The sequence below is a fragment of the Psammomys obesus genome, unplaced genomic scaffold (genome assembly GCF_907164565.1).
Source record: "Psammomys obesus unplaced genomic scaffold, mPsaObe1.curated_primary_1811, whole genome shotgun sequence".
NCBI lineage: Eukaryota > Metazoa > Chordata > Mammalia > Rodentia > Muridae > Psammomys > Psammomys obesus.
In genome coordinates this window covers 12,852,354-12,865,778 of record NW_026592118.1, presented here as the reverse complement: position 1 = coordinate 12,865,778, position 13,425 = coordinate 12,852,354, and the positions used below count along the sequence as shown (strand labels likewise).

At 46.3% G+C, this 13,425-nt stretch overlaps 1 protein-coding gene across 1 annotated transcript in view; it reads right to left on the bottom strand.

The window, feature by feature from the left end:
- Positions 1-8,118: 8,118 nt before the first annotated feature.
- Positions 8,119-13,425, bottom strand: part of Rheb (Ras homolog, mTORC1 binding) — a 43,440-nt gene continuing 38,133 nt past the window's right edge. The window contains exons 5-8 of the mRNA XM_055612754.1: positions 13,357-13,413; positions 13,213-13,260; positions 12,510-12,591; positions 8,119-8,622 (exon numbers count right to left, since the gene is read on the bottom strand). Coding sequence (XP_055468729.1) covers positions 8,530-8,622; positions 12,510-12,591; positions 13,213-13,260; positions 13,357-13,413 — 280 coding nt within the window. The 3' untranslated portion in view covers positions 8,119-8,529. The remainder of the gene's footprint in view (positions 8,623-12,509; positions 12,592-13,212; positions 13,261-13,356; positions 13,414-13,425) is intronic.

The following is a 13,425-nucleotide window of genomic DNA, read 5'->3' as shown; positions in this document are numbered from 1 at the left end:
GTGTGGCTCATCTCAGGGACCCCCGTCAAACTGTCAGGCATCCACAAGAATAATGGCAAAATAAAACTATTCCTGATTGCAGTGCCACTCGCATTTAGCAACCCCAGACTGTCACTAACTGCATCGGAGAGAGAAGTACGCAAGAGCAGGCCCAGACGGAAGAAGTGGGATTTGAGAGACAATAGCTCAGACAGTGATAAAATATGCTGCTTTCAACGGGCTGTTGGCAGTCTTTCTAAAAAAAGAAAAAGCATTAAAAAAAAGAAAAAAGTGTGTCCTTATAAAAGGGGAAGTTAAAACTATGGACTCTAATAAGCAACGGGGGAAGAAGCTCTTTTTTAGTCTGTGGAGACCATTGGGGGGGTCAAACTCGGGGCTTTGTGTGTGTTAGGGAAGTGCTCCTCACTGTGCAACGTCCCCATCCCCCCCCCGCCTCTGCAATAACTGTCTTTAAATGCCTAGTTAACTGTGAATGATGGAGATGTGAGGGTTACCGCAGCAAGGACTGGATTCCAAATGTCCAGAGGGACAGGGGACTTCATGGATGCCTTCATCAGCCAAACAGAATATTAGAAAGAGGAGCCAGAGAAAACAAACAACACACAAACCAACAAACCAAAGCCCAGGGCCAGGGAATGGCCCAGTGGGGAAAGGGACCTGCACCAAGCCTGACCACCTGTGGTGAACTGAAGTGATAGTGGTCTCCACAGGCTCACGTGCTTGCCTGTTCCGTGCCCAGAACTGTCTGGGAAGACCTAGAAGGCTGGTCTTGCTGGAGGAGCCCACTGGGGTGGGCTGTGAGGTTTCAAACACCCATAGCATTCCCAGTCAGCTCTCTCTACCTCATGGTTGTGGAACAAAGTGTAAGCCCTCTGCTGCTGCTCCAGCTCCATGCCCGCTCCACGCCTGCCTACCTGATGACATGCTCCTCACCGTGATGGTCATGGGCCCCAGCCAACCTTCTGAAACTGTAAGCCCCAAATAAACGCTTTCTTTTATAAGTTTCCTTCATCTTGGTGTCTTATCGCAGAAAAAGCAAAGTAATGGAGAGAGCCCCTGAGTTTGATCTTCGGGATCCCCACGGTGGAAGCAGAGGCCTGAGCCCTTGTCTTCTGACCTCCACAGGAGCACTGTGGCATGCCTAACCCCAAACATACAGAATAAACGAGTGAAGATATAAGCAAAAGATAAATAAAGTGTTATTTGAGGCATAGTCTCACTGTGTAGTCCTGGCTGTCCTGGAACTCACTCTGTAGACCAGGCTGGCCTCAAACTCAGAGATCCACCTGCCTCTGCCTCCCCGGTGCTGAGATTAAAGGTGTGCGTCATTGTGGTTGGCAGAAAAAGATGTCAAACTTTGGAAGGTTTTTGGCCGCTGGACGGTTTGGGAGGTACAGTGGGGGCTACACAGTTAGCGACAAAGGTCTGCAACTTACTTCTCAGGCTGAAGACTCAGGATCCCAGGACCAGGTCCCCGTGCCTAACTTCTTTCTCTCTCCTCTTCTCTTCCTCCCCGCCCCCTCCTTGCTCCCTTCCTTCTCCCACTTTTCCTGCCTCAGCAGCACCAGCCGGGGAGTGTGGGCTATGGTGAGAATTCATCGTATGGCTCCTTCATGCCATCCTTCCCAAAACGGGAAGCTTTGGCCTTCCTCTTGCTAGCTGACAGATTTATGTCACCAAGAGATTTTCTTGATTCTCAGGGGCAGGGTTGGTGTCAGACAGCATTGAACCACACCCTGTATTTGTTCTTGATAGTCTCCAATGTCACTGAGCCCTCAAAGGGATCTGAGGCCATTCTGCCATGATCCCTGTATTTGTGAGTCACACAGTCCCTGGTTCAGCTGCTGCTGCAGCTGCCTGGGAAGGGACATAAGGGCTCTCTCCTCCACGGGTCTACACAGAAGGAGTAAGGCCCAGAAGCGGTTATGTGCACTGGAAAAGTGTGTGCATTTCACAGATGGGCTGCAGATTGCACAGCTGGCAGCATGTGGCCACAGACAGCCCAGGCTGCTCCTTCGAGCCTGGCTGCACACCAGGTGTTCCGGGGAGGTAGGGGCTGGGGGCAGCTCCGAGCATCGCTGAGCGTCTGTGCCAGGCAGGTTCCTTCACAGCCTAATGGATGTGAACATCAGCATGGAAAGGCAGCCTTTCAGCTGCTCCAGCCACCACAGCAGGCTGCTGCAGCATTTTAAGGTACAGTTCGGGATGCTTGCCTCACCCTCGAGGCCACGTGAAAAGACTGGTGATATTGCCAGCCCATAAGCTGTATAGGGATGAAAAGACAAAGGTTGCCGCTGCCCAGACCTTTAGGCACCAGAAAGAACTGTGTGGAAAGGTCTTGATTACTGAGACCACGGTATTTGGAATCTATGCTGTCTCTTGTGAAAGCATGTAATCATACAAACCATAGAGCCCTGGGGTCAATGAGATGGCTCAGTGGGTCCTAAAAGTACTCACTGCCAAACCTGATGACTGTTAAGGTTAATTTTATAAAGCTGTGTTTGTTTCTCTTAGTTTCTCTCTTACCCCGGCTAACATACAAATAATTGAGACTCTATTATTTTAACAAGCTTCACAGCACAAGAACTGAGCAGTTATTAACTCTGTTCTTAACTCTCTAAGTTAATTTGACTCTTCCCAGCGTGCATCCAAGAGAGACTTGCACTTCATGGCTTTGCTTGCTGAGCTCTCTTCTCTCCTGGTCCTTTTTGGACATCTGCCCAAGGCTTAATCCCCTACCATCTCCTCTAACTCCTCCTCTCCTGGGTGGCAGGAAGTCCAGCCCTATTCTCTCCCCAGCTCAGTGATTGGCTGTAAGCTGCCTTATTGGCATATGAAGGGACAATTGGGGAGCAGTGTTTACACATTGAGATAGGAAAGTCTAAGAACAAAGATTGCAACCAGATATGGGGGGAGGTACAGAAATCAGCATTTTAATTACATAATTAATCTTATGCCTATAGAGAGCCAGGTTTTGATCCCCAGAAGCCTCACAGTAGAAGGGAGAACTGACTCTGAAATGTTGTCCTCAGACCTCCACATACATAAATAAAAGTGCAATAAAAATTACACCAAACATCCTCCCAGATAGTCGGGAGGCTGAATCAGAGCTGAGCTTCAGGCCAGCCTTTTGAGAAATGAGTCAATCCTGTGGGAGCTGCTGTGGGACCTCCAGCATCCGCCCGCTTCCCTGATGATGAGCCAAGGTCTGGGCAGCAGAGCTTGCCTAAGTTGCCAACCATTGGCTGGGGCACATTCTACTGCATTGCAATAGCAGCTGGGGAGTGAGGTCCAGCCGGTGAAAGGGGACCCTGAGCCTCAGCCTCTTGATGAATAATGGCGGACTTGCATTTCTATTGCCATGACAGCAGAGACCGGTGTTCCTGATGCCACAGGTCAGTCTGGTTGGAAGGGTTTTCCTCAGCCTTTGCAAGCTTGTGTGGAGAGGCCATTTGTGAGTCCATCCTGCCTGAGTGTATGTGGAACTTGGGGGCAAGCTCACGTTGCTGTGGGGAGTCCGGAGCACCCACCATGTTGGTGACTGCTAGGGAAACAAGGTTTGCAAACTGGATTCTAACGACATCTCAGGGAGGCCATCAACAGTCACCTATAAGCTGTGACTCAGGTGTCTGTGAAAGGCTCTGGAAACACCCAAGCTTGCAGACTTTTGATTGACACAATATCCAGCAAAGTTTTATGGAGGAAGAGCAGAGTGCAAAGGAGAACTGGGTAGAACTGGGTGCAGAACTGGGGTACCTGAGTCTTACTCAGCCCAGCTACTAAACTCAGGAGCCTGGCTGTCAGGCTCAGTTGTGTTCAAACAAGGTTCAGTGAAAATAATGGGCTAAGAGGAACCAGCTGCCCCTTGACCCCTCTGAACTACAGGCCTTCCCTCTGGAAATAGGGAGGGTACATGAGATCAGAGTTATCTCAGCCATGCTACTGCCTTTTGGTAAGTGGTCAGAACAGGGAGACAGCAGGAAGAAAGGCAAGAACACCATTTTGCTTCATGTAAAACTTTCCCCTCGGGGGATGGAAAGGAGCTAAAGGCAGTTCTGGAATTTCCTGAGAATGCCTTGGAAGGCATTTGGCCTCAAAGATGTACAACAGAGCTGGCCTGCAGAATAGCTTTGGGCTGAGGCACTCAGTTGTCAGGCCCACAGACAGGACGGATGGATTTTTTTTTGGGGGGGCACCCCTCTTCATGATCAGTCAGAAGCAGCAGCACATTCTGGGGCCCCTGCATAATGCCAGATGGGCAGTGCTGCATTGTGAGTCTGCCTCAGCCACAGCAGTTGACACCAAGTGTGGAGAAGCCTTTCCACACGATAGGAAAGGGATTGATAACAACCGAAGGCCTGGCGTTGCCACAGTGGACAAATAGCAGGCTGTCTAACTGCTAATGGAGTTAGGCCAGAGGTGTGTACACATTCCACACCATTGGCCATTGGCCATGACTGGTCTCAGAGTAACCTTCCTAGAGCTCTGAAATGAACATCTCCAGCTTTGTGCAGAGCATTAAGGCTGGCCAAGTGCTGACAGCAGGCCTCTCCACAGAGGCTGTGAGCTAACAAGACTATCTTTAAAAAGTGAAAACGGTCACACACAAACACGTGAGAACTCATCACTAGAGGTCCTGCTCTGTAGGAAATATTACGGTACCCTTTAGGCTGAGACAAAGGATCACTAGACAGAAACTGTAATTTACACAAAGAACCAAAGGATATCTATAAAGGTGTGAGACAGAGGTAAAAGAGGGCTGTAGAGATGGCTCAGCAGTTAAGAGCATGTACTGCTTTTTTGCAAAGGATACAAGTTTGATTCCCAGCACCCAGGCTGGACACCTCCCAACCTTCTGTAACTACAGCTCCAGGGTATCCAGTGCTTCTGGCTTCCATGGGTAATCATACACATGTGTACATACCTAGACATACAATTAAAAATAATAAAACTTATTAAACAGGTAAAAAGATGACAAACAGGGATGGTAGGATTTACTGAAGAAGGCAGAGGCAGAAGGATCTGGAGTTTGAGGCCAGCCTGGAGAACAGTTTTTACACAGAGACACCCTGTCTCAGAAAAAAAAAAAAAAGATTTATTAAGATGACAAATGGAACACACATACACACACACACACACACACACACACACACACACACACACACAAACCTTTATTTTCCATGCTAGGGACTGAAGCTAGGACCTTCTGCACAGGAAAACTCTGTCCTATTCCCGTTTTTTCCCCCTCCCAATAGTTTTTTTTTCTGTGTAGCTTTTGCTGTCCTGGAACTCACTCTCTAGGCCAGGCTGGCCTTGAACTCAGGGATCTGCCCATCTGCCTCCAGAGTGCCAGGATTAAAGATGTACACTACCACACCCAGGCTCTCGTCTCTCATCTTTGTGATAAGCAATTACAAGTCTGGTAAAGGCACTCGGTACAAGAAAGTGTCATTTCATGACAGTAGCAGTAGAAACAATGGCAACTCACTTTCACTAGCTACAGAAATGAACTTAGAATTAATCTGAGTTGGAGTGTTAGAATTAAGACGTTACTTGTAGTTATCAGGGTGAGCAGAACTACAAAAAATATTATAGGAACTTGAAGCAGTTCAGTAGAAAGGTTGTTTTACAGCTCCAAGCGTGTGACATACGGGGGGTACAGGGGGCTCTCTGGTCTAGTAACAGCGCACATACTTGCAAGGACCCTGGCGATTTTTGGCTGACATCTTCTGTTCTGAATGAAGTACCGGAGCTTGAGCACACAGGGTGCTTCAGGTGACTGTAGAAGCCTCTCGAAGAGATGACACTGAAGACAGAGGGAAGGAAGGGCGACTCTCCTGGTTCTAACAGACCGCAGCAGTGACGGGTGAGCTTAGAGCTGTGGAAGCGTCAGCAAACCCACTTGGCCTTGGTGGTGCTTAGTTTGGGTTAGGCAGAATCACTGAAGCTAATCGATGGAGGAAGTGTTTTATTCACGACAGTGCTGGCTCAAGTGTTTTAAGTTGGAGGGTGTGCAAATGAAGATCTGGATGGAATGAGATGAAGAAGGGAGAATACAGGTGGGCCAGTACTGTGGTGGGCTGGATGGGTGAGCAGCAGATAGAGGCCAGAAGGGGTGCTAGTCAAGCACCCGTGGATAATGGCATCACTTCCTGAAACCTTAGAGGCTACCACATTTTTCAGAAAAATCAGAAATAATACATCGGATTGCTGTATGGTAAAACACACCTGCTCTACCAACACTTGGGAGACTGGTACAATGACTAAGTTTGAGACCAGCCTGGGTGGGCAGCATAACAAGAAACTCAAAAAAAGGAAACAAACAAACCAACCAACCACACTAGAAATGCCTATAAGAAAATCCATGTAGATAAACCTGGAGCCCAGAGATAAGGGTGGGTATAAGGAACTCATCAGGCATAAGAGTTTGTTTGCCTTTAAAAATTCTTTTCTTCTTCCTCTGCTTCCTCCAACTTGGAGAGATCCTTCTGCCTCACAGGTATGAGTTAAAAGCTATGAGTAAAATCAAGGCAAAGGGTGACGGCAGGAAAGGCCCCAGTGAGAGACTTAACCTCTCAGCCAAGACTAGTAGGCCAAGAAGTCACTGGAGGACACATGGACCAAGACTCAAACACAGCAACCAAGTGTGTGGAATGTGACCAGAAAGACGGCAGGACACAGGGATGGTGTCTGGGGCTATGAGGCTACAAGCATATTTAAGGAAAGCCTATGGAGGGGGTTGCCTTATAGGAAGAGCCGTCAGACCAGAGGGCACAGCAGATGGTTGCTTTAGCAAAACTCCATGTAAGTCTTACCTCATGATGTGATTTTACTTGTAATTTGAATTTTAATCTTGAGCTGTGAAACATAAACCTAGTTTTACATGTTTCCCGTAGCTCCGTGCATCTAAGATTACTTTCATATGGCACCAGACAAATATTACCTCTTTTGACACAGTATCTAGGGCTCCCCTATTTCTCTAGAGTGGCTGTCTGCAAGGTCCGGGAAGCCTTGTGTCTCTGCCTCCCCAATACAGGGCTTTTCTTTGAACTGGGAGTCTTAAATCTTGGGTCCTCATGTTTGCACGGCTTTACCAACTGAGTTGCCCCCTTTAGTCCCTGCAAGACATCTGAGTGGTGGCAGTATTTACTGGCCACAGGGGTAAATGGAAGGAGGGAATCCAACAGCTCTCACTCCTTGGGCAGTGCCCACACACCTGGTCGCCACCCTGCAAGGACGCGGATTGCATTACACCAGCTGTAGCATTTGCTTGGTATTAGAAATGGCCCTGTGACATTTATCTGGGAAGGGGCACCATTTACAATGCAAGCGCATCTTCCCTGCAAAGACTCGGGGAAAATTATGGGAAAGGGAGCAGAAGGAACGTAAGAGCTGGAGGATGGGAGGAATGCTGTGAAATGCTGTCTTCTAGGCATGACATGGCCACTGCACTCATGCGCTCAACACATCTATAGTTCCTTCCCTTGCAGAAGATAAGGGCAACAAGGTAAGTTAACATTCCAATAGGTGGCAATAACTGGACTCAGGAAAGAACATGACGACGTAAGAGGGACGTGTTGAAGGTGTCTGGGGCAAAACGGAAAAAAGAATCAGTAAACTTTATGGCCAACCAGTGGTAGCTTTTATCCCAGCACTCTAGAGGCAGAGGCAGATGAATCTCTGAGTTCGAGGCCAGCCTTGAATATAGAGCAAGTTCCAGGACAGTCCAAGCTACAAAGAGAAACCCTGTATCTAGACCTCCACCCCCCCATACATAAAGAAACCCAAAACCACAACAAAAAAGCCCCCATGCCACTAAGCTCTCTGGTCTGCTTGAATTCATCCCTAGCATCCACTGGTAATACAAGTGCAGCCCTTGGCTGCTAGCCTGCTGGCCAGGGGCCACAAAATCACAGGAGGCACCCACCCTGGAGGCTTTATTCTGCTTGGGTTCCTGAGTGTCAGGAGAGAAATTCCCAGAGTATGACTTTTTGTTTGTTTTTGAGACAATGCAGCTCTGGCTGGTTTGTTATTCCCTAGGAAGAGCAGGCGGGGTCCCACCACGCTCCATCCCACCATGGTTCCTGGGCTAAAAACCATATCAGGTAGCACAAAGGATGAAGGTTTGCAGCTATTTTATTTACAAGTATACATTTAACACAATGAAATAAACACTGATATATTGAAGCCTAGTTAATAGTAGTGTAACATGTGTATCATTTTGATGATTACATTATTTTAAACAACAAACTACACTGAAAAATTAATGCCGATAAAATTCTTGGTCATAATATTAAGAAATACAATATATAAATTGAAAATATGATTGTTTAAAATTTGAAAATGGAAGTGAACTCATTTGGACAGAGTCAGACGTTAACATAATCTGAAAGGGGAGGACCTCTGACCCAAATGACATCTTTCAGGTTAACAGAAGAAAACAGAAGCATAGTTTTGTCTTCAAGGATGACGAGCAGTTTGCTTCTTCAGGTGGACTATATTCCCAGTGTCCTCAGTTCTGCAGAATTGTCACATCACCGAGCATGAAGACTTTCCTTGTGAAGCTGCTCCATCAATCTTTTCTGCTTCCAAAATTATCCTTTTAAAAACATCAACAGCAGTCTGAAGAGAATGTAAAAACAGTGACAGATTAGTTCTCAGTAGATTCTAATAGCTGCTCATGGCCAACACGACTGTGGAGGGTAGTCACCGACTGGTATTCAGGTCCAGATGGAGGCTGGAGGGTTCCCAGAAGCCTCACAACCCCTAGTCTTCCTCACAGCAACTAGCGCTTCCACTCTGCTCTGCCCCATACTCTTCCACAATGCTTTCTGGACATGTGGGGTCCTGCCCTACTGCTCAACTCTGACTTCATTTTCTCTTTGCGGCTCCTTCCTAAAGGTCTCCCCCCACCACTCCAGGACCCCCTAGCACCAGAGGCCTCCAGCAGGGGAGGTGCATTTCTTGCCCTTCCTGCTCCTACACATCCACCACTCTCTTGGCATTCCCAAACTCCCAGCCTTGACTCGACTCCTTTCTCACCCTGTCTCCCCGGGCTGCTTCTACAGATGCCTGCATGACCTCCATCACCCAGAGCTGGTCCTCTTGGGCACCATGCCACCAATTACAAACCTGTCTAGCCAAGTTCCTAGTAAACCCTATTCCTTCCAGTCCTGACTTTCTTTTTTCTAGTGACTCTCATCCCAATCTTAGTCCTGTAGTCAAACTTCTCTGGCCACTTTAGAAAGATCTTTTTCTGGAGGGTGCCCTTTAAATACAAGAACTATAGTCATGGAAATGAAAAGCTATTGTTTTTTAGAAGAACACCTCATTACCAGGAGTCAATTCTAACATCTATTTTATGTGTCCCAACACTAACCTCCTAGCTCATAGGAGGCTCAACCTGGCAGACCTGGTGCCTGACTACTTTGACATTGTTCCTGTCCTTTGGCTAACCACTTTGTTCTTTTCTCTGGATCAGCTTTTGATCTCACAGCACTGAACCTCCTTACTCAGCAGTGTCTATCAATACATCAACACTGGCTGGCCCTGGGGACCATGTGCTGCAGCTGCTCATTTTGGACCTGTTGCAGGAACATGGCAGGGGCCCTTGATCCTGTATCAATCATGTCACCTAGATACAGTTTCTCAGCTTACCTCACCAGAGAAGGCTTCAAGCCTTGGCCCTTATCTCTCTCCCTGACCTTGGCTCATGGCTAATCACTTGCTCTATTACTGGAAAACAGAAGCTGCCTTCCCAAGAGAACACCACATTCTCCACCACACCACTCACACTCACCCTCAGCTTCTATCCTGCTCAGCGATTAAGTTTGTGCATCTAACTGCAAGCCAGACCCAGGCCATCTCTCTTGAGAGTCATCGGCTTGGCTTATCTGCTTAATCAGAATGCAATGCTCAGGAAAAGGGCAGTGCTCTGGATGGGTCTGTGGCTCTACTGTCTAGACCATAAATTATAGCGACCTCAAGTTCTCTAACTTTTTTGGATGTTAATTTTTCTCATTTCTAAAAAGGGATAGTTCAACAGATAATTCTGAGAACAGAGTAGACAAGTAATAAATACTTAAAACTGCATGCACCATCAGAGACTAACCTCTACTCTTGATACCTGGATTTCACTGCTTGTGATCTGAGCTTATGCACACAGATTGAACACTGAGCATGGAAATAAACAGACCCAACAAGGAGGCATAAAGGTTGAGTGAGCTCATCTCAGATCGAAAAGAATGGTTGAGAGAGCAGACAGGGCCTTGTTGCTTCAGCTGAAGCAACAAGGAAGGGGTCAGGAGGAGTGGACCTGATTAGACCTTGAGGCTGAGGACTTTCTTCATGGGAAAGGCAGAGCAGGGCAGAAATGGTCTGGGCAGACTCTTTGCTCCCTGGCCTTGACAAGTGCAACTAGCTACTCCAGTGAGCCAGGAGTTTCCTTAGAATGATGTTGCAGAATATTTGATCCCATTGTGAACCATAAAAATCTGTTTCTTATTTAGTGTGGTTCAGCCCTAACATACACCTTTAATCCAAGAACTTTCTGTTTTTTTTGTAAACAGGTTATTATGGCTGGGAATTGAACTTAGGACCTTTGGAAGGGCAGCTAGTGCTCTTAACCTTTGAGCCATCTCTTCAGCCCAGAGTTGAAGGGTATTTAAGATATTGTGGAGAAGGAGCTCTCCAGCTCCTTGGCTTCAGCTTTCTAGCTCTTAGGCTTTTAGCTGTTGGCTTTTACTTCATGGGCTGTTGGGTGACCTAGCAGGCCTTCTTCCTGGGCCATCGGCTGAGCTAACAAGCTTTTAACTTTAGACTTTTGGCCTATTCCTTCTGGGACGTGAGCCGAGTAGGAAGATCAACTGGGTGCTTTCTGTCTCTCTGAGCTAGTAGGCTTTCACCTCAGCACCTGGCTCGAGTCTTCATTGGTAAAATAGAACAGCTGGGGTTTTCATTATTTTTATAACAGAATGGTAAAGCCATCTTAGTAGTGGATCAAACAATGATAAAACTTAAATACTATGAACCACCAGAGGATACAAGGGGACAATGGGATGTTTTGAACTTAAGAAATGTCCTCCTCGTGCTTAAAGAAGCACAGGTTTGTGTAGAGGGACTGGAAAGAATAGCATACACTGCCACATGCTAAGGACTTGAACACGCTCTAGAAGAGGCCAAAGTGTGAGGTCTGTAGCTTAAGGTCAGGAAGCAAAGGGGCAGAAAAGTGAGGGGATGGAGGCACCAGTGCAGCATGGACACCATAGGTCTGGGCAAAAGAACAAGTTTAAGCTGAAGCTATGAATAAAAAGCAGCAGCAGTACTGCGAAACTCTCTAGCACAGAAATGACACTCTTCTTAAAGGGAGAGTCCCAGGGCTAAAATTGGCAATAAAACAATTCTTAATTATTGTGTTAAAAATAACAATGCAACCCCAAGAGGAAATAGAGCTTGGTTGGCTGACAAGATGTTTTATGAACTCTGCTTGTCACAGGCTCAGGCTCTCACAGAGATCCCTATACTCCAAAGGGCGGGGGTCCCTCATAGAAAATTTTTCTAAAATGAACTTAAAAGTAAGCCAACAAATCTTGCACTCCAAAGAGAAAAAGCCCCCCCCAACAAAAACTGGATATGCTCACTCATCATTCTCAGAACCAATCTATTAACTTATTTTTCTTATTAAAAAAATCCAAATGAGAGATTGTGGGCCTCTAGAATGGCCTGTGCTCAAAGGTTTTAAATGATGACTTCCTGGCTGTCCTCTGCTTGCTGTGCAAAGATGCTATGCCACCATTTGTTCTTCTTTCCATGGGGTTTATCTGCCTCCGACAACCCGACAAGGGCCTGGGTCAGGTGCACGCTGTCACCCTCTTGCCCTTCCTAGTCACCCAACTGTGTCTGAACTGTGGATTGTGCAGAAAAACCTGCCGGCCATAGTTATTTGACCATATCTTGACTAAGAGCTTGCAGTGCAAAGCCAAGACAGTGCATTACTTACAATAAAAGGAATCATTTATAAAAAAAAAAAACCAGAACAAACAAAACAAAAGCCATGCATCTGATCTACTTTCTACTGAAAAGGAAGAGAGTTAATTAACACAGTTAAGCACCCTTGTCTGTGCCTTATTTTTGTTCTGGCCTATGGACACAGAGCCACGGGAGCTGTATGTCCCTGCTCTACAAGTGGCTCACCACAGTACAGTATTTCTCAAACGTAAAAAATATGAGTATCTTTCTAAAACACTCTGAGGCTGGTATTATAAATGGCAGAAGTCTAAAAATTAAATAAGCAAGATTAAAAATGACAAGTAAAATCCCAACTGGAGGAATATATATATATGCTTATAATTAATGAGCCTGACATAAAGTTAATTTTAGAAAATATATACCTGATTTTCTTTTTCATTTTTGTTTTGTTTTGAGACAGGGTTTCTCTTTGTAGCTTGGCTGTTCTGGACTCACTTTGCAGTCTAGGGATTAAAGGTGTGTACCACCGCCACCCTGCATACCTGATTTTCTTTAGCAGAAGATTCCAAAAAAGCTGCATTCCAAGATTCTGCCAAAGCCTTTCCTTCTTCATAACTGATCACCCTAAAGGGAGAAGAAAACTCTTGATTCTTTGTTCTCTGTCATTTAAAAGCTACAACTAATATATCAAACAGGCCCCATCTGATCAACTTTCCTATCAGCAGAACAATGCGCTATGCGTAATCAGGAAGCCATACAGGAGGACTTAGTTCTGCCCAGGCTAGGAACAGAAAGGGTAAGTCTTGAGGGTCATCTATGTGCCAACCAACTCCAGCAGGTTAAGGAAAGTGACTTTTCATTACTGTAGTACTGACCATAATTGCCTGTGTGTCGGCAAGGTTTTAAGTAACTCAGGACCTGGGAAAGTCCCACTTCACCTGAGCATCAACCAGCCCAGGCTACTCTCACCTCCTCCCAATGTTCTGCCACTGGGCTCCTTGGACATGGTGTCGCTGGCCCTGCTCATCACCGGATCACAACTAGCACACAAAGGTACTGTGTGAAAACTGAGTACCTGTCTTAACCCCAAGAGAATTTCCCAGTTTACTCCTTGTTGTAAATAAGGGTGACATTTACACTGTATACTGCTTATGCTATACACAATGGGAATACTTTTGTCATGAGGACAGAATTTAAAATGGCATTTTGGTGACTATAATGTCCTTGGATTTAAGAGCTACATACCTTTCCATATGCAGGTCTTTCTTATTTCCCACCAACATAATGGGTATCCTATTAGGAGAAAACACAAGAGGTTAAGTTGACCCAGCCTTTCCAGCTTAGGAGGTGATAATACACATCTCTAGAGAGAGACACAGCGCTACTTACTGCACTTTCCCCACCATATCCAACAACTTGCCGTGAATAACTTTAATTACTTCAAAACTACAAGACAAA